The sequence below is a fragment of the Aquarana catesbeiana genome, linkage group LG03, assembly GCF_042186555.1.
Source record: "Aquarana catesbeiana isolate 2022-GZ linkage group LG03, ASM4218655v1, whole genome shotgun sequence".
Taxonomy (NCBI): domain Eukaryota; kingdom Metazoa; phylum Chordata; class Amphibia; order Anura; family Ranidae; genus Aquarana; species Aquarana catesbeiana.
Genome location: NC_133326.1, coordinates 679335044 through 679357539, shown reverse-complemented (window position 1 = coordinate 679357539; position 22496 = coordinate 679335044). Strand labels below are relative to the sequence as shown.

The following is a 22496-nucleotide window of genomic DNA, read 5'->3' as shown; positions in this document are numbered from 1 at the left end:
AATTCACTGCGGCATCGCAGTGCATTGCTTGCTGATGATTGGCCAAGCATGCACTATGACCCGCATGCTTGGCCAATCACAGCGCCGCCTTAACAGAGAGCCATAATTGGCCAAAGCCAAGGAGGCTTTGGCCAATTATGGCTCAGGGGATTTAGTACACGCCCCACACTATATAAGGCCGCCTGCATGGCGGCCCTGTGCAGTGTGTTCCGGTGTGCTTAGAGAGAGAGAGACAGTGTCATTTCATTTGAGTTAGCTAGATTAGGCAGGACAGTCAGTCAGTTAGCTGCACTTAAAGTGTATTGTGTATATATATGCATCCCAGGTGTTGCATATATATATATATATATATATATATATATATATATACACTGTATTCAGTTTAGCTAGATCCGTTCCTGTTATCTTCTAGACTATTTACATTTAGTGCAGTGCGTCCTGCTCACAGTGTTCAGCTAGATCCGTTCCTGTTATATTCCTACTGACAGGCAGGCTTGTCTTGTTACAGTATTTTGAAGAAAATTACTGGTGTTCTTTTGATCCTATTAGTACCACAGTCAGGCAGCTAGACTATTTACATTTAGTGCAGTGCGTCCTGCTCACAGTGTTCAGCTAGATCCGTTCCTGTTATCTTCTTACTGACAGGCAGGCTTGTCTTGTTACAGTATTTTAAAGAAAATTACTGGTGTTCTTTTGATCCTATTAGTACCACAGTCAGGCAGCTAGACTATTTACAGTTAGTGCAGTGCGTCCTGCCCACAGTGTTCTGCTAAACCTACAAGTAAGTGGAGTGCGTCCTGCTCACAGTGTTCAGCTAAACCTACAAGTTAGTGGGGTGCGTCCACCTCACAGTGTTCAGCTAAACCTACAAGCTAGTGGGGTGCGTCCTGCTCACAGTGTTCAGCTAGATCCGTTTCTGTTATCTTCTTACTGACAGGCAGGCTTGTCTTGTTACAGTAAATACAGCTACCTGAAGAAAATTGCTGGTGTTCTTTTGATCCTATTAGTACCACAGTCAGGCAGCTAGACTATTTACAGTTAGTGCAGTGCGTCCTGCTCACAGTGTTCTGCTAAACCTACAAGTTAGTGGGGTGCGTCCTGCTCACAGTGTTCAGCTAAACCTACAAGTTAGTGGGGTGCGTCCACCTCACAGTGTTCAGCTAAACCTACAAGCTAGTGGGGTGCGTCCTGCTCACAGTGTTCAGCTAGATCCGTTTCTGTTATCTTCTTACTGACAGGCAGGCTTGTCTTGTTACAGTAAATACAGCTACCTGAAGAAAATTGCTGGTGTTCTTTTGATCCTATTAGTACCACAGTCAGGCAGCTAGACTATTTACAGTTAGTGCAGTGCGTCCTGCTCACAATGTTCTGCTAAACCTACAAGTTAGTGGGGTGGGTCCTGCTCACAGTGTTCAGCTAAACCTACAAGTTAGTGGGGTGCGTCCACCTCACAGTGTTCAGCTAAACCTACAAGCTAGTGGGGTGCGTCCTGCTCACAGTGTTCAGCTAGATCCGTTCCTGTTATCTTCTTACTGACAGGCAGGCTTGTCTTGTTACAGTAAATACAGCTACCTGAAGAAAATTGCTGGTATTCTTTTGATCCTATTAGTACCACAGTCAGGCAGCTAGACTATTTACAGTTAGTGCAGTGCGTCCTGCTCACAGTGTTCTGCTAAACCTACAAGTTAGTGGGGTGCGTCCTGCTCACAGTGTTCAGCTAAACCTACAAGTTAGTGGGGTGCATCCACCTCACAGTGTTCAGCTAAACCTACAAGCTAGTGGAGTGCGTCCTGCTCACAGTGTTCAGCTAGATCCGTTCCTGTTATCTTCTTACTGACAGGCAGGCTTGTCTTGTTACAGTAAATACAGCTACCTGAAGAAAATTGCTGGTGTTCTTTTGATCCTATTAGTACCACAGTCAGGCAGCTAGACTATTTACAGTTAGTGCAGTGCGTCCTGCTCACAGTGTTCTGCTAAACCTACAAGTTAGTGGGGTGCGTCCTGCTCACAGTGTTCAGCTAAACCTACAAGTTAGTGGGGTGCGTCCACCTCACAGTGTTCAGCTAAACCTACAAGCTAGTGGGGTGCGTCCTGCTCACAGTGTTCAGCTAGATCCGTTCCTGTTATCTTCTTACTGACAGGCAGGCTTGTCTTGTTACAGTATTTTAAAGAAAATTGCTGGTGTTCTTTTGATCCTATTAGTACCACAGTCAGGCAGCTAGACTATTTACAGTTAGTGCAGTGCGTCCTGCTCACAGTGTTCTGCTAAACCTACAAGTTAGTGGGGTGCGTCCTGCTCACAGTGTTCAGCTAAACCTACAAGTTAGTGGGGTGCGTCCACCTCACAGTGTTCAGCTAAACCTACAAGCTAGTGGGGTGCGTCCTGCTCACAGTGTTCAGCTAGATCCGTTCCTGTTATCTTCTTACTGACAGGCAGGCTTGTCTTGTTACAGTATTTTAAAGAAAATTACTGATGTTCTTTTGATCCTATTAGTACCACAGTCAGACAGCTAGACTATTTACAGTTAGTGCAGTGCGTCCTGCTCACAGTGTTCTGCTAAACCTACAAGTTAGTGGGGTGCGTCCTGCTCACAGTGTTCAGCTAAACCTACAAGTTAGTGGGGTGCGTCCACCTCACAGTGTTCAGCTAAACCTACCAGCTAGTGGGGTGCGTCCTGCTCACAGTGTTCAGCTAGATCCGTTTCTGTTATCTTCTTACTGACAGGCAGGCTTGTCTTGTTACAGTAAATACAGCTACCTGAAGAAAATTGCTGGTGTTCTTTTGATCCTATTAGTACCACAGTCAGGCAGCTAGACTATTTACAATTAGTGCAGTGCGTCCTGCTCACAGTGTTCTGCTAAACTTACAAGTTAGTGGGGTGCGTCCACCTCACAGTGTTCAGCTAAAGCTACCTGTAGAAGGTTGGTGGTGTTCTCATACTACAGGCAGGCAGTTGATTTTGCTAGCTGCAGTATCAGTACATATATATATATATATATATATATATATATATATATATATATATCCCAGCTTAGTGCAGCTACAGGCCATTAGTATGTCTGGAAGGCCAAGAAGGAGAGGCAGACAGTCACAAGCCAATAAGAGAGGGCAAGCAGGCTCTGTGTCTAGTGCTGGTCGTGGAGACGGTGCATCCTCATCAGCACGTGGCCATGGGACACGCTTGGCCTTTTTTTCGGCAGCTGGCCATGTTGAGCCGCAACATGCGGAAGACTTGGTCGAGTGGATGACCAAGCCGTCCTCATCCTCCTTATCCTCTCTCACCCATGCCCAGGGTACTTTGTCTGGCAAAGCAGCGGCATCTTCCCTCGGATCAATGTCATCAGTGACTCCTTCCCTAGCCCCACCATGTCCTCCTGAGGAGTCCCTCGAACTGTTTGACCACAGTGTTGGGTACATGCTCCAGGAGGATGCCCAGCGTTTGGAAGGCTCTGATGATGATACTGAGCTCGATGAAGGCAGTAACACGAGCACGGACAGAGGGGGTGCCCAAGAAGGACAGCAATCTGGCAGTCATGCTCCCCCTGCTGCAGCATACTGCCAGGTTTGCTCCAGTGATGAGGAGGGAGGGGATGATGAGGTCACTGACTCAACGTGGGTGCCTGATAGGAGAGAGGAGGAGGAGGAGGAGGCGGCACATCACCAACGAGGCAGGATGCCCTCCAGGGGCCAGCCTAAGGGCAGCACATTGACTGCATCACACCCCAAAGCTCCACATGTGCAGGGCGCTGCAGTCTCTGCGCGTTATTCAAAAAGTTCTTTGGTGTGGGCCTTTTTTGAGACGAGTGCATCAGATCGCACCGCTGCTATTTGCAACATATGTCTCAAGCGTATCTCGCGTGGCCAAAACATCTCCCGCTTGGGTACCACATGCTTGACCAGTCATATGTTGACCTGCCATGCAGTTCGTTGGCAAGCGTATCTAAAAGACACACACCAAAGAACAAAGAGGACCTCTGCTTGCTCCTCATCAGCTGAGATTTCCAACCCCACTAGACCTTCAGTCCTCTCTGAGACCTGCACTGAGAGGAATGAAGGTGTAGAATTAGGTGTGTCACAGCCACGTACTTGTGGGCAATCTGATTTTGGTACACCGACGTCAGATTGTACCAGGCAAATTTCCCTGCCCCAGCTGCTGCACCGCCGAAAGAAGTTTGCTCCCAGCCATCCACATGCCCAACGGTTGAATGCTAGCTTGCAAAATTGCTAGCACTTCAACTGCTGCCTTTTCAGTTGGTAGACTCTGCCCCCTTCCGTGAGTTTGTGGAATGTGCGGTTCCTCAGTGGCAGGTACCCAAACGCCACTTTTTCTCACGGAAGGTGATTCCGGCTCTCTACCAGCATGTGGAAGGCAATGTCCATGCCTCGCTGGACAGGGCGGTCAGTGGTAAGGTGCATATTACCGCTGACTCATGGTCCAGCAGGCATGGACAGGGACGTTACCTAAGTTTCACGGCGCATTGGGTGACTCTGCTGGCAGCTGGGAAGGATGCAGGACAAGGTGCAGTAGTGTTGAAGGTTGTTCCGCCACCACGCCTCCAAAATACTAATGATTGTGACACACCTCTCTCCTCCACCCCCTCCTCTTCTTCTTCCTCCATGGCCTCTTCCTCGGAACCAGCGGTGCTCCGTAGTCGTTCAAGGGGCTACGAAAGTACGCAGGCCAAAAGATGCCATGCGGTGCTTGAGCTGGTGTGCTTGGGGGACAGGAGCCACACTGGGGCAGAGGTTCTGTCAGCTCTGCAGGGGCAGGTTCAGAGGTGGTTGACGCCACGCCAACTTAAGGCAGGAATGGTGGTTTGCGACAATGGCACCAACCTCCTCTCTGCCCTCCGACAGGGACAAATGACCCATGTGCCCTGTTTGGCTCACGTCCTTAACTTGGTGGTGCAGCAGTTCTTGGGCAGGTACCCGGGCTTACAGGATGTCCTGAGGCAGGCCAGGAAAGTCTGTGTGCATTTCCGCCGGTCATATAATGCCAGTGCTCGGCTGACGGACCTCCAAAAGGAGTTTAACCTGCCCAAGAACCGCCTAATCTGTGACATGCCCACCAGGTGGAACTCAACGTTGGCCATGCTGCAGCGGCTGCACACGCAGCAGAGGGCCATCAATGAGTACCTGTGCGACTATGGCACCAGGACAGGGTCAGGGGAGCTTGTTTTTTTTTCCCCACGCCAGTGGGCCATGATCAGGGATGCATGCACTGTCCTGTCACCATTTGAGGAGGCCACGAGGATGGTGAGCAGTGACAGTGCATGCATCAGTGACACTGTCCCCCTTGTCCACCTGTTGGAGCACACGCTGCGTGGAATAATGGACAGGGCACTTGAGGCAGAACAGAGGCAGGAAGAGGAGGACTTCCTTAGCTCTCAAGGCCCCCTTTATCCAGACAGTGTTCCTGCGTGCCCGCCGATCACACAGGAAGAGGACGAGGAGGAAGAGGAGGAGGAGGAAGATTGTGTCAGTATGGAGGTGGAGCCTGGCACTCAGCATCAGCAGCAGTCTTTAAGGGATCAGTCCCAAGAAACACATGGACTTGTACGTGGCTGGGAGGAGGTGGCTGCGGACCATGTCGTCCTTAGTGACCCAGAGGACTCCGGACCGAATGCCTCAGCAAACCTACGCTGCATGGCCTCCCTGATCCTGCAAAGCCTGCGTAAGGATCCTCGTATTCGTGGTATCAAGGAGAAGGACCAATACTGGCTGGCAACCCTCCTTGATCCACGTTACAAGGGTAAGGTTGCGGACCTTATCTTGCCATCGCAGAGGGAGCAGAGGATGAAACATCTTCGGGAGGCCTTGCAGAAAGGTCTGTGCAACGCGTTCCCAGAGACTGGGAGGTTACAAACTCCTGTTTCTGGACAACGTGTTGCTGAGGCTTCGGTCAGTCAAAGAAGGAGCGGTGGAGAAGGTGGCCGTCTGACCGATGCGTTCAGACAATTTTTTGGTCCGCAGCCCCAAGGTATGACCGGTTCCAGCAACCATCGCCAGCGTCTGTTTTACATGGTGCAGGAATACCTAGGGGCAAGATCAGACTTGGACACCTTTCCCACCGAAAATCCTCTGGGTTACTGGGTCTTGAGGATGGATCACTGACCAGAGCTTGCACAGTATGCAATTGAGCTACTGGCCTGTCCTGCATCCAGCGTTCTTTCGGAACGCACATTCAGTGCTGCTGGAGGCGTGGTAACCGATCACAGGGTGCGTCTGTCCACTGACTTGGTCGATCGACTGACCTTCATAAAAATGAATGAGTCTTGGATCACCACCAGCTACCAAGCACCTGATGCTGATGTAACCGAATAATTTTTTTTGAAATCTCAGATCCCTTCAAAGACTGCCTATGCTGATGCTGAGTGACTATCCCTGAGTAATTATCCTCTTCCTCCTCAATCATCACGCTGATAGCTTGTAAGAACATTTTTGGTTCTGGGTGCCACCACCAGTGCCTAAGGCACAATTTTTCAGCCCCTGTTTAACAGGGGCGTGTAATTACAATTTTTGATGAAATACTTTGCAGCAGGGCTCGTTCCTGCATTCCAACTAGAGTGTCTGTGAGGGGTTGCAGTGTTGTGGCACCAGCACCAGTGCCTAAGGCCTAATTTTTCAGCTCCTGTTCAACAGGGGCATGTAATTACAATTCTTGATCTAATATTTCACAGCAGAGCCCTGTGAGGGCTTACAGTGTTGTAGCCACAGCAACACCTAAGGCCCAAATTTCTGCTGAGTATATAGGGCAGGACCCTACTTTCAAACAACTAACTTACAAACGACTCCTACTTGCAAACGGAAGGAGACAACAGGAAGTGAGAATAAATCTACCCCTAGGAAGGGAAATTCTCTCCTGTAAGAGTTAATATGGGAAAAACATTTCTCCTTTCCACTGATGCTTTCCAATCCATTGGGACAAAAAGTGAGGTGAAATCTTCTGAAGAGGAGGAAAGACAGCAAAACAAATGTCACAGGGGTGATAACCCTTCCCTATGTTTTCCAAAAAGCTTAAAAAAGATTTTTTGGCTGGAGCTAAACACGTTAAAAATGTACCCATTCAAAATTACAAAGAGATTCTACTTAACAACAAACCTACAGCCTGTATACTGCTGTTCAGAGTATATAGGGCCTGGTGGCCCCACACCTTTCCTTATTTTAATTTGGGTGCGGGGTTCCCCTTAATATCCATACAAGACCCAAAGGGCCTGGTAATGGACTGGGGGGTACCCATGCCGTTTGTCTCACTGATTTTCATCCATATTGCCAGGACCCGACATTACATTAAACCCGCAAGCAGTTTTAAATGAGATTTTTTCCTTTAAAAATGACATTTGGTGTAGGGACTGTTCTAAACACGGGAAACACGCGTCACTTTACAGGCATACTATAGACACCCCTCAGGTACGATATTTAAAGGAATATTTCACTTTTTTTTTTTTACTTTAAGCATCATTAAAATCACTGCTCCCGAAAAAACGGCCGTTTTTAAAAGTTTTTTTTGCATTGATACATGTCCCCTGGGGTAGGACCCGGGTCCCCAAACCCTTTTTAGGACAATACCATGCAAATTAGCCTTTAAAATGAGCACTTTTGATTTCGAACGTTCGAGTCCCATAGACGTCAATGGGGTTCTAACGTTCGTGCGAACTTTCGGTCCGTTCGCAGGTTCTGGTGCGAACCGAACCGGGGGGTGTTCGGCTCATCCCTAATCTTTAGTTATAACTGGAGGAATCCCCTGCAGGAGGAAGGAGGTCATGATTTCTCTATATAGATCTTTAGTTATCACTAGAGGGATCACTAGAAGTGGTAAGGAGGTCCCTATATAGATTTTTATATCACTAGAGACATCACCAGCATGAGGAAGGAGCTCTTGATTTTTCTATCTAGATCTTTAGATATCATTGGAGGCATCACCAGCAGGAGGAAGGAGGTCCTTATATAGATTTGTATATCAATAGAGGGGTACCAGCATGGGGTAGGAGGTCCTGATTCCTTGATATACTATAGATGTTTATATCACTAGAGACATCACCAGCAGGAGGAAGGATCTCTTGATTTTTCTATCTAGATCTTTAGATATCATTGGAGGCATCACCAGGAGGCGAAAGGAGGTCCTGATTCCTCTATATAGATCTTTAGTTATCACTAGAGGGATCACCAGCAGGAGGAAGGAGGTCCTGATTCCCCTATATAGATATGTAGTTATCACTAGAGGGGTCACCAGTAGGAGAAAGGAGGTCCTGATTCCCCTATATAGATCTTTAGACCTCTGAAGATATGCTGTGGTATCTGACACCAAGCCATCAGTAGAAGATCCTTTAAGTCCTGTAAGGTGCGAGGTGGGGCCTCTATGGATTGGACTTGTTTTTCCAGCACATCCCACAGATGTTCAATGGGATTGAGATCACAGACATTGGAGGCCATGTCAACAGCTCCAACTTGTTGTTGAGTTCCTCAAACCATTCTTGAACAGTTTTTGCAGTGTGGCAGGGCACATTATCCTGCTGAAAGTTGCCACGGCCATCAGGGAATACCATTTTCCATGAAGGTGTGTACTTGGTCACCAACAATGTTCAGGTTGGTGGTATGAGTCAAATTAACATCCATATGAATGTCAGGAGCCAAGGTTTCCCAGCAGAACATTGCCCAAAGCATCACACTGCCTCTGCTGGCCCGCCTTCTTCCCATACTGCATCCTGGTGCCATTTCTTCCCCAGGTAAGCAATGGACATGCATTTGGCCATGCACATGATGTAAAAGAAAATGTGATTCATCAGACCAGGTCACCTTCTTCCATTGCTCTGTGATCCAATTCTGATGCTCACATGCCCGTTGTAGGCACTTTTGGCTGTGAACACAGGTCAGCATGGGAACCCTGACCAGTCTGCGGCTACACAGCCCCATACTTAACAAACTGCGATGCTCTGTGTTCTGAAACCTTTCTATCAGAACCAGAATTAACTTTTTTTTAGCAATTTGAGCTACAGTAGCTCCTCTATTGGATAGGACTGAACAGACCAGCCTTCACTCCCCACCTCCATCAATGAGCCTTGGCAGTCCATGACCCTCTCTTGCCGGTTTTCCTTCCTTGGACCATTTTTGTTAGGGTCTGACCACAGCAGACTGGGAACATCTCACAAGACCTGCAGTTTTGGAATTACTCTGACCCAGTCATCTAACCATTACTGTTTGGCCCCTGTCAAAATCACTCACATCCTTACGCTTGCCCATTTTTAGAGGTCAACCGATATGGGTTTTTCTCTGGCCGATGCTAATATTTAGAAATCGCGGTAGCCGATGGCCGATATATGATGCCGATTTTTTTGGACCGTGTGTTAGGCTGATTTTTTTGTGTTTTTTTTTTTCCCTTCATCTCATAAAATCTAACAGTTAGACCCCTTTCACACTGGGGCATTTTTCAGGCGCTTTTGGGCTAAAAATAGGACCTGTAAAGCGCTTGAAAAACGTCTCCCCTGCAGTCTCACTGTGAAAGCGCGATTGCTTTCACACTGAGGGGATGCGCTAGCAGGACGTTAAAAAAAGTTCTGCAAGCAGCATCTTTGGAAATGAATGGGCACTGTTGCCGAAGTGCCTGTAAATCACTACATGGGCGCATTTAACCCCTTCATCGGCTGCTAGCGGGGTTAAAAGCGCCCCGCTAGTGGCTGAATAGCGCCACGAAAATGACGGTAAAGCGCCGATAAAACTCCCCAGTGTGAAAGCAGCCTTAAGTAGTAAGAAGTGATACAGAAAGCTTATTAAATTAAACATTTATTAAACACAACAAACCTCCAATCAGTGCACTTCTATGTATAATTTAGATTTTAAAAAACTATCTTAAATACATAAAATATTTCAACAACTGCCATTTTATTCCCTAGGGTCTCTACCTAAATATATATATATATATATATATATATATATATATATATATATATATATATATATATATATATATATATATATATATATATATATATACTGTATATATAATGTTTAATGTTTGTTTTCTAGCAGAAAATACTGGATTTTTCCTTGTAAGCAACACATGTCAGAAAAGATTTAGTCTTTAAAGCGGAGGTCCACCCTAAAATAAAAAATTACATTAAAATTCTCCAAAAAATCTATAAAAAAACAATTGAAAAAAAAAAAATTTTACTTACCAGAAATGCCTGTAGCTAGGCATTCTTCCTAATCTGCCTCTTCCTATTCCGCGGTGCTGTTCCGTCACTTCCTCCTCTTCGGCGAGCTGCCCCGCAAGGCTCCACTGCCTGTTTCCCTTTGTTAAGATGGCTGCTCCTGCACCAAATCCGATGGACGGATCGGCCTTTGGGGGCCGACATCGCGGGCTCCCTGCACAGGTAAGTGTCCTTATTAAAAGTCAGCAGCTACAGTGTTTGTAACTGCTGACTTTTAAAAACACCGCTATAAATGGTTAAACTGAGATCTCCTACACACCAGAGTTCAGTCATTTGATAAGTAGAAACAATGTATCTCTTTGCTTCTTTTATCAGACTTGGAAGGCTATGTTCTCCGACTTGGAAGGCTGCCCAGATAGGAGAGACAAGTCGCTCCATTGGAAGACTTCAGGCGACTTGCATCGACTTCTATTACAGAAGTCATTTGCAAGTCGCTCTGAAGTTTTAAGCGGCCTAATTTGCAGCACAATCAGCCGATGCCGATTAACTAAAAAATGCCAAACATTGGCTGATATATCGGTCGACCTCTACCCATTTTTTCTACTTTCAACACATAACCATCAGGGACAACATGTTTGCTTGCTGCCTAATATATCCCACCCTCTTTCAGATGCCATTGTAACAAAATAATCAATGGTTTTCACTTTACCTGTCAGTGGTCATATGCAGTGTATATATAAATAATATCTTATTGTCATTATCTAGATAAGAAAACTGTCACTCAGTTGGATGAATTGATTGCTGTATTAGGTGAAGACATTGAAATTCCCTGTCACTACCCCAGGGAAAGCATAGATTCTGTGCGGGAAGTCACCTGGTATCATGTAGCGAGCAATTGGAAAATTTGTGACACTAATGCAGAAAAAGTTTATATATCGAACAATCCACATCAAGATAACCGACACTCATTGGTCAATTACCCTCAAGGTATCTCACTGCGCATACGAAAAACCAAGAAGCAGGATCAGGGTGGTTATTGCTGTGAGGTTGCTGCTACAAGAATTTTAAGCAAACAAATCACAACACTTCTTGTTGCAGGTAAGAGCACAACAAGGTCAGTTTCTCATTAAAAAAAAATCTGATTTAGGTGTATGGCCATTGTTCTCCACATTTTGAACTCTTATAAATAGATGGGACAAGAAGACCCTTGAAGTATTAATGGAAGTCAATGTTCAAGTTGCCCAATCACAAACAAATGTATAGATTCATTTATAGATGATAAAAGGTTGATAGTCACAACTGGGCTCATTCATACTCTACAGGGCCACCTTCAGGGGGGTACAGGCAGTACTCAAATAAGGGGCCCGAGCGTCCCAAGGGGCCCGGCTGGCCAGGGCCCGCTGCACCTACAGCAGCACATGAAATGAATCTATCACCTGTGCCGCTGCTGTTAGGTTGGTTTACAATGTGATTGGCCAGGACACGGGCAGGGGGTGTGGTCAGCTCATCAGCGTCTATCTGCATGCATCCAGCCCTATCAGGTGCATGCAGATAGATACCAGAGAGCAGCCTGGAGGGTAAGTCACAAAAATGTTGTGTGTGCTGCTGTGCCCCTTTTGCTGCCTGTAGATTTAATAGTTATTTAATATCCTTCTCCTTGGATGGGTCACCTGAGGACCGAGGCTGACAAGCTGGCATCAGTGCATGATGGAGTTGCATTGTGGAAAATGGATGAGGATGACTGTGGGTGGGGATGAGTTACATTGTGGAGAGCCTCTTCGTTATGTAACGCATTCCCACCCAGAGTCATCCTTATCCATTTTCCACAATGTAAGTCCATCATCTTCATCCCCACCCAGCACCATCCATGCCTCCAGTTTCCACAACGCATCCCCACCCACACCCTGCACCATCTATCCCTCCAGTCTCCACAACACATCCCCATCCACGCCCAGCACCATCCATCCCTCCAGTCTCCACAACGCATCCCCATCCACGCCCAGCACCATCTATCCCTCCAGTTTGCACAATGCATCCCCACCCATGGCCAGCACCATCCATCCCTCTCCACAATGCATCCCCATCCACGCCCAGCACCATCCATTCCTCCAGTCTCCACAATGCATCCCTATCCACGCCCAGCACCATCCATCCCTCTCCACAATGTATTCCCATCCACGCCCAGCACCATCCATCCCTCTGCACAATGCATCCTCACCCACGCCCAGCACCATCCATCCCTCTCCACAATGCATCCCCACCCACGCCCAGCACCATCCATCCCTCTCCACAATGCATCCCCACCCACGCCCAGCACCATCCATCCCTCCAGTCTCCACAATGCATCCCCAGCCACTCCAAGCACCATCCATCCCTCCAGTCTCCACAATGCATCCTCAGCCACTCCAAGCACCATCCATCCCTCCAGTCTCCACAATGCATCCCCATCCACGCCCAGCCTAATCCATCCCTCTCCACAATGTATCGCCATCCACGCCCAGCCCCATCCATACCTCTGCACAATGCTTCCCCATCCACACCCAGCACCATCCATCCCTCTCCACAATGCATCCCCACCCACGCCCAGCACCATCCAGCCCTCTCCACAATGTATCCCCACCCACACCCAGCGCCATCCATCCCTCCAGTCTCAACAATGCATCCCCATCCATGCCCAGCACCATCCATCCCTCCAGTCTTCACAATGCATCCCCATCCACGCCCAGCACCATCCATCCTTCCAGTCTTCACAACGCATCCCCATCCACGCCCAGCACCATCTATCCCTCCATTTTCCACAATGCATCCCCATCCACACCCAGCACCATCCATCCCTCCAGTCTCCACAACGCATCCCCATCCATGCCCAGCACCATCTATCCCTCCAGTTTCCACAATGCATCCCCACCCACGCCCAGCACCATCCAGCCCTCTCCACAATGTATCCCCACCCACGCCCAGCACCATCCATCCCTCCAGTCTCAACAATGCATCTCCATCCATGCCCAGCACCATCCATCCCTCCAGTTTCCACAATGCTTTCCCATCCACGCCCAGCACCATCCATCCCTTCAGTCTTCACAACGCATCCCCATCCACGCCCAGCACCATCCATCCTTCCAGTCTTCACAACGCATCCCCATCCACGCCCAGCACCATCCATCCCTCCAGTCTCCACAACGCATCCCCATCCACGCCCAGCACCATCTATCCCTCCAGTTTGCACAATGCATCCCCACCCATGCCCAGCACCATCCATCCCTCTCCACAATGCATCCCCATCCACGCCCAGCACCATCCATTCCTCCAGTCTCCACAATGCATCCCTATCCACGCCCAGCACCATCCATCCCTCTCCACAATGTATTCCCATCCACGCCCAGCACCATCCATCCCTCTCCACAATGCATCCTCACCCACGCCCAGCACCATCCATCCCTCTCCACAATGCATCCCCACCCACGCCCAGCACCATCCATCCCTCTCCACAATGCATCCCCACCCACGCCCAGCACCATCCATCCCTCCAGTCTCCACAATGCATCCCCAGCCACTCCAAGCACCATCCATCCCTCCAGTCTCCACAATGCATCCTCAGCCACTCCAAGCACCATCCATCCCTCCAGTCTCCACAATGCATCCCCATCCACGCCCAGCCTAATCCATCCCTCTCCACAATGTATCGCCATCCACGCCCAGCCCCATCCATACCTCTGCACAATGCTTCCCCATCCACACCCAGCACCATCCATCCCTCTCCACAATGCATCCCCACCCACGCCCAGCACCATCCAGCCCTCTCCACAATGTATCCCCACCCACGCCCAGCACCATCCATCCCTCCAGTCTCAACAATGCATCCCCATCCATGCCCAGCACCATCCATCCCTCCAGTCTTCACAACGCATCCCCATCCACGCCCAGCACCATCCATCCTTCCAGTCTTCACAACGCATCCCCATCCACGCCCAGCACCATCTATCCCTCCATTTTCCACAATGCATCCCCATCCACACCCAGCACCATCCATCCCTCCAGTCTCCACAACGCATCCCCATCCATGCCCAGCACCATCTATCCCTCCAGTTTCCACAATGCATCCCCACCCACGCCCAGCACCATCCAGCCCTCTCCACAATGTATCCCCACCCACGCCCAGCACCATCCATCCCTCCAGTCTCAACAATGCATCTCCATCCATGCCCAGCACCATCCATCCCTCCAGTTTCCACAATGCTTTCCCATCCACGCCCAGCACCATCCATCCCTTCAGTCTTCACAACGCATCCCCATCCACGCCCAGCACCATCCATCCTTCCAGTCTTCACAACGCATCCCCATCCACGCCCAGCACCATCCATCCTTCCAGTCTTCACAACGCATCCCCATCCATGCCCAGCACCATCTATCCCTCTAGTTTCCACAATGCATCCCCACCCACGCCCAGCACCATCCAGCCCTCTCCACAATGTATCCCCACCCACGCCCAGCACCATCCATCCCTCCAGTCTCAACAATGCATCTCCATCCATGCCCAGCACCATCCATCCCTCCAGTTTCCACAATGCTTTCCCATCCACGCCCAGCACCATCCATCCCTCCAGTCTTCACAAGGCATCCCCATCCACGCCCAGCACCATCCATCCTTCCAGTCTTCACAACGCATCCCCATCCACACCCAGCACCATCCATCCCTCCAGTCTCCACAACGCATCCCCATCCATGCCCAGCACCATCTATCCCTCCAGTCTCCACAATGTATCCCCATCCACGCCCAGCACCATCTATCCCTCTCCACAATGCATCCCCATCCACACCCAGCACCATCCATCCCTCTCCACAATGTATTCCCATCCATGCCCAGCACCTTCCATCCCTCTCCAAAATGCATCCCCATCCACGCCCAGCACCATCCATCCCTCTCCACAATGCATCCCCATTCACGCCCAGCACCATCCATCTGTGTAAATCTGTGTACATTTTTGATGGCTGCCCTGATACTGTATAACAAGTCTACACTATACAGAACATACCATACACGTCCAAGCCAAGAGGAAGAAAAAGTAACAACTTGGGGAATTACCCATCAATGATATAAGGTTAGTTACACAAAACTGACCAGCACTGATTGTGAATTTTAAAGCCCAATTACTGCATTTTTTTTAAATTTTAGAAGGACTGGGGATTGAGGTAAAAAAGCAAAAACAGAATTAAATCGGTTAAAAAATTGGAAGTTAAAAATTATTTAAAAAAGAAAGACCAGGTAAAATGGGTTAAAAAGCAAAACCACTAACTGAAGTTTCCCAAGTGCTGGAAAAGTCCAATTCCAGTCTTCTTTATTTATTTATTTTTTATTCAGTCTGGTGGGTTTAGAACACATATGTCAAATACAAGACCTGCGGGCTGAATCTAGCCCAACCGAGCCCTGTCATGTGGCCCTTGAACTCCATTCCACCACCTCCGGCTCTCACCCTCCACTCCCACTCCTTGCTGTCACTTGTAAACACAGAAGCCTTCTGTGTTCACAAGGGACAGCTTTGCTCTCAGTGGCTGCCGGATTGAACAGATCCCTGCACGCACTCATGACGGGGCATGGTGGGGAAAGATCTCAGAGAATCTGAGAGAGAAAACAACCTCCTTGTAAGGCAAGGCAGAGACCCCTACACAGGTAGGTACTAGAGCCGAATACACCGCTAGTATAGCTGCCTACACAGAGAGGTACTAGAGCTGGGCTGACAAGTAGGGAAGAGTAGAGATGTGAGGAAGCTTTGGGGGGGTTTGCATTCTGGACATAGTGCACCCCTGAACCCTGCACTCTGTACGTAGCATACTCCTAAACTCTGCACTATGTACATAGCACACCCCTGAACCCTGCACTCTGCACATAGCACACCCCTGAACCCTGCTCTCTGTATATAGGGCACCTCTGAACACTCTGTACATAGCGCACCACTGAACCCTGCAATCTGTACATAGCGCACCTCCAGTGGCGTAGCGTGGGTTGTCAGCACCCGGGGCAAGGCAAGTAATTTGCGCCCCCTCCCCAACCTGCGGACTTTTAGCTATCCCTGAGTCCCTTCAAATACAATAGTACTGACCTACCTGATTCCTATACTGACCACTACACTGAGAACTACACTGTCCACTACACTGACCACTATACTACACTGACCACTATACTATACTGACCACTATACTATACTGTCCACTATATTACACTTACCACTACACTGACCACTACACTGACCACCATACTACACTGTCCACTATACTGACCACTATACTACATTACACTGACCACTATACTACACTACACTTGACCACCATACTACACTGACCACTATACTACACTATACTGACCACCATACTACACTGTCCACTATACTGACCACTATACTACACTACACTGTCCACTATACTACATTACACTGTCCACTATACTACACTACACTTGACCACCATACTACACTGACCACCATACTACACTGTCCACTATACTACACTATACTGACCACCATACTACACTGTCCACTATACTACACTATACTGACCACCATACTACACTGTCCACTATACTACACTATACTGACCACCATACTACACTGACCACTATACTACACTGTCCACTATACTACACTATACTGACCACCATACTACACTGTCCACTATACTACATTATACTGACCACCATACTACACTGACCACCATACTACACTGACCACCATACTACACTGACCATCATACTACACTGACCATCATACACAGCGCTGCCCTGCACTGCACATAGCGTGCCCCTGCACTCTGCACCTAGACTTGTGGTCACCGACTTTTACACATTAGTATAAACACAGGACACCTTCTCACAATAGCAGGAGCTAATTACAATTAACAATACAAACAGTGGTACCCCCCTCCTCAGCCTAGTAGGCAACAAACTATAGTAAGAGTAGACTGTCCGGCTCCTACCCAGTTCTAGAGGCCAATATGATCAGCTCTCTCAACTAACATGTTGAGTTTAGAATCAAACAAACCAAGAATAGTCTTTACATATATCCTGGGAGATATTGTGGATAAATATTACTGTCCCATTTTAAGCAATCCAAGACATACCCTCCCAGTCACCATTTTCAATATGGCATACACAGGGTTCATTCTTTTCTTGGTCACCCTGTGCCCAACAGTGACTCCCGTCACAGGCACCCTGATCGCAGCGCAAATTCGCCCAACAAAACGCGGTAAAATCATGCAAAAAGAATCGCGGGATGCCTGTCATCTAAAAGAAGTTCTGGAACTTTTTTTGAGCGACGGGCGTTTTGCGATTCTGTTTGCACAATTTTACGACTATGCCAATTTCTTAAAAAAAAAAATGTACAAAAAAACTATTTATTTCATATTTATTATTTTATATTATATATCATATTATTTTTTAAAGCAAACTCACTTTGCAACATTTTTCACAAATGTCACAATTTATTGCACATCACAGTACTTGTGTGCAGTATTATGTCATAAGATTTTAAAGTCAAATCTTGATATGTTCTCATTTTCTAGACCAATTAATCAATATTACGAATTCTGCTAAGATCATAGTCCAAAAAGGAGGATCTGTAAATCTGACTTGTTCCTACACCCAAGCCAGTAGTTACAAAGAGAGAGATGTTGTGCGGGTCAATGTATACTGGAGAGTGGGGAATGTAACCGGACCGTACGCCTACCACCCCTACCGGGAAATGGTTCATTCCAGGTATATACAAAGAACAACCATAACGGGGACAGCAAACCTCCAAATAAATGGTGTGAAGACTGAGGACAACACAACCTTTCACTGCTTTGTGGTGTTCAAACTGTGTAAAGGTGACAACCAATATGAGGATTCAATTGTGTATGGAGGAGAGACCAGACTAAACGTTGAAGGTAATGTGTAAGAATGTCTGACCTCTTATTTCTTTATTTTAGATATCTGTTATGAAATAAAACTTAAAGTGCATCTAAGCCCAATTAAAAAAATGCACTTTATTGCAGTGTACCAGTCCTTAATATGATGGTTACATTCTTTTTTCTTTGTTTCAGGTTTTTTGTCCAGTTAATTTTTACCTGGTGATCCTGCATGAAACACACATTCTGTTCATGAGTGGCTTTACTCATTTATCAAACTGGTCTCTATCTATGGTGGGAGCCATGGTTGTCTCCCTAGGCTGCTCTCCTGATATGGACTACAAACCAGTCCATATCTCTTCATCTCCATTATACGAGGGACAGGCAAATTGTTAGGCTACAGAGCATAGGTGTGCATAGCTCATTGCATTATGGTGTGTACCCCAAATGTATTAAAATATGAACAGTGTTAGTAGGGCAGTGGATGGTGTCAGTTTTTTATTTTTATTATTTTATTCTTTTATACTTTTATTATTTTTTCAATTTTTTAGGAGCCCCGTTGGAGGGCTTTGGTGAAATATCAGCAGGGGGAATCTGCGCCAAACGGGATGATTAGGGTATCCCCTGCCCATGTCTATGCTACAGAATATAGCTAGGAAAGAAAGATATTCTTCAATTCAGCTTATAGGAGGTGACAAGGACACTGTATTTCTGGTGGGATCAACAGGTATTTTCTGTATTTGCTGAAAATGTTTTTAGTTTCGAAAAAAAAGAAAAAACAAGTTCAACTACCACATCCAAGGACCATAAGCTGCAATATACAGTGTGTATATATATACTATATATATCTATATATATATATATATAGATATATATTTTTTTTAATATTTGTATATACAGTGGGGAAAATAACTATTTGATCCCCTGCTAATTTTGTAGGTTAGCCCACTTACAAAGAAATTAAGGGTCTAGAATTTTTATCATAGGTGTATTTTAAATGATAGAGACAGAATATCAACCAAAAAATCCAGAAGAAACACATGATGCAAATGTTATAAATGAAGTTACAGTTCAGGTAGAAAAATATGTATTTAAACCCCACGCAAAACATGACTTAGTACTTGGAGGAAACCTTGTTGGCAAGCACAGAGTTCAGACGTTTCTTGTAGTTGGTGACCAGGGTTGCACACATCTCAGGAGGGATTTTGGTCCACTCTTCTTTACAGATCTTCTCTAAATCCTTATGGTTTCTTGGCTGGAAACTCGAAGTTTCAGTTTCCTCCATAAATTTTCTATAGGATTGAGGTCTAGAGACTGGCTAGGTCACACCATGCCATGACCTTAAAAGAAAAGTAAAGGATTTTTTTTCCTGAATCATACTTACCGCTGGTGGATCCAGACTTTATTGTCGTGATGACGTGGTGCCTGGGCTGAAATCAGTGACATCATCAGAGAGCGATTTCACCTCACTCTCTGCTGAAAACGGGTCACAAGAGTACAAAACGAACTGCACTCCTGTGATCCATAGGAAAAGTATAGCCAAACAAGCTTTAGCTCTACTTCTCCTTTAATGTGCTTCTTCTTGATCCACATCTTTGTTGCATTGGCGGTATGATTTGGGTCATTGTCCTGCTGGAAGAGCCATCCATGACCCATCTTCAGTGTTCTGGCTGAGGCAAGAAGGTTCTCATCCAGGATTTAACAATACATGGCCCCGTCTGTTGGCCCCTCATTGCGGCAAAGTCGGACTGTACCTCTAGCAGAGAAACAGCCCCAAAGTATAATGTTTCCTCCTCCGTGCTTGACTGTAGGGATGGCGTTCTTAGGGTCACAGTCAGCATTTTTTTCTCCAAACACAGCGAGTCGAGTTAATGCCAAATGCCAAAGAGCTCAATTTTGATCTCATCTGACCACAGCACTTTCTCCTAATCCTTCTCTGAATGATTTAGATGTTCATTGGCAAACTTCAGATGGGCCTGTACATGTGCCATCCCGAGGAGGGGGACCTTGAGGGTGCTGCAGAATTTCAATCCAAGGTGGCGTATTGTGTTACCAATGGTTTGTTTGGTGACTGTGGTTCCAACTGCCTTGAGATCATTCACAAGCGCCTAGTTCTGGGGTAATCCCTCACTTTTCTTATGATCATCCTTATCCCATGAGACTAAATCTTATATGGAGCTCCAGACCGAGGGCGATTGATGGTTATTTTGTATTTCTTCCATTGGCGAATAATCGCTCCAACTGTTGTCTCCTTCTCACCAAGTTTGTTGTTGATGGTCTTGTGGCCCATTCCAGCCTTGTGTGCAGGTCTACAATCTTGCCCCTGATGTCCTTAGACAGCTCTTTGGTCTTGCCCATGATGGTGAGGTTTGAATGGAAGAAAAAGATTCTGTGGACAGGTGTCTTTTATACACATAATGAGTTGTCATCGAGAGCACCTTCTTAAACTGACAGGACTAATCAGTGTACTACATGAGCAGCTACTGTAGCCAGTCTGTGGGAGGCAGATTTATCGTTGGTTGGTAGGGGATCAAATACTTATTTTACTCACTGAGTTGCAACTCAATTTATAACAATTGTATTATGTGTTTTTTCTGGATTTTTGGTTGATGGTTTTGGATCAAATAATAATTTTCCTCACTGTACCTGTATATTTAGATGTGTGACTGGAGTTCTGCATTAAATTGGAAATCTAGGCTTTTTGTTTTGTACGCATCACAACAATTTACGTTTTCATTATTGATAAATAACCTAGGTCTGGATCATTGTTAACTGAACTAACCATAGCTTCACTGATGCTGGATACTAGAGGCGCACCGAATGGAAATTTTGGTGCTGAAACACCATGCACTTGGCCGAAAATTACAGTTTTAAAAAATATTTTTTTTAAACTTTTATATTTAATGGTATTATATTCAACTTTTTAATTGAAGGGGCTGAAGTGGTTAAATATTTTTTTGTAGAATAAATATTTTACATAAGCAGTACAGAATCAGATTTAAAACATTACTTTATAAATGTATACACTTTCAAAAATATAATAAAATTGACCATTTAAGTCTCTTTTTAAATGTAATGTTATTAATATCAGTTTCTCTATGGCTATGATGGCTTTTGCATGTTTCTTTTTTTCAATCATATTAATTGTTCTTTTATAACAACTTTTAATTAAGGCTCACAGGTTTGTTACATGTATTTTCCTCTGTGTTAGTTAACATTTTCATTGTATTTTATTTTGTTAGACGCCAACTGGCAGGACAGATCCTATGTTTCTAATCAGGGAACCCATTCAATTAAAGGAGACATTCCTATACAAGAAACAAGTCCTACTGAAAAGACCCCTAAAGAATTGCCAATTTCCATAATCAGTATTATCATTACCTCTGTGATTATCATGATTGTTATCATCCTGATCTTACTAGTTTTGAAAGTAAAAGGTGAGTAAGCGTAAAGCAAATCTATAGGCAAACTTTTTTTTTTTAATTTTTGGACAAAGTAGGGTAATAACTCATGTAAGTATTTTGTCATCTTTGTCTCATTGGGGAGATTCACCTTCACTTCCTATCCCATAGTCAAAACAGGAAGTGAGAGGAAATCCTTGTAAATTAAGGGAATATCTTGGAGACCCCCAGGTCCCTATTGAAAGATTTCCCCTCTATTACTTTTCTGGGGACAAGCCAAAATTTGGGATTTTCTTTTATGCCGCGTACACACGACCGGTTTAGCCATCGGCATAAACTCCGAAGGTTTCTCCGACGGAACTCCGACGGAATTCCATTCAAGTAGTCTTGCCTACACACGGTCAATCCAAAGTAGTACAGCAGGTACAACGGGACTAGAAAAAGGAAGTTTAATAGCCAGTAGCCAATAGCTTCCGTCTCATACTTGCTTCACAGCATGCGTCGTTTTTGGTCCATCGGAACAGAATACAGACGAGCGGTTTTCTCGATAGGAATTGGTTCCGTCGGAAATATTTAGAGCATGTTCTATTTCTAGGTCCGTCAGAATTTTCAAAAAGAAAGTCCGATGAGGCCTACACACGATTGGAATAGATGATGAAAAGCTTCCGTCGGACTTTTTCTGTCGGACATTCCGCTCGTGTGTTCGCGGCTTAATTTCACTTTCGATGATAATGGTAAATAGAGAGGGTGATACTCCCTAAAGGAGGTACAGACAGCAATAAAAACATACAGGTGTTCTAATCCATTTTCATTCTATCCAAAAAAAAAATTGCCATTAGTTATAAATGAATAATTCCTCCTTCTCATTCAGGAGATTTTTTTTATTGTCCAAACAAGGTTAGCTATCCATTCACAGGTGTAACAGAAAGTCACTGCAAACCCATGTAACATTCTCTACGAAATTTGGTTCTCTACCTTTTATCCATTTGTTCTTATAAGCTATTTTTATTGATTAAAGTTGAAAGCATAGAAACAAAAACATAAGAGGATTGCAGTATAAGACCAAGTAAC

The 22496-nt window shown here is 46.0% G+C and overlaps 1 protein-coding gene across 2 annotated transcripts in view; it reads left to right on the top strand.

Moving 5' to 3' along the window:
- LOC141133516 (uncharacterized) overlaps positions 1-22496 on the top strand; it is a 74384-nt gene that overhangs the window by 29072 nt on the left and 22816 nt on the right. The window contains exons 3-5 of one of the 2 annotated variants that reach the window (XM_073622943.1): positions 11137-11247; positions 17701-18063; positions 21267-21461. In XM_073622943.1, coding sequence (XP_073479044.1) covers positions 11137-11247; positions 17701-18063; positions 21267-21461 — 669 coding nt within the window. Of the gene's footprint in view, positions 1-10914; positions 11248-17700; positions 18064-21266; positions 21462-22496 lie in introns of both variants that reach the window. The other variant, XM_073622942.1, reaches the window with a different exon arrangement.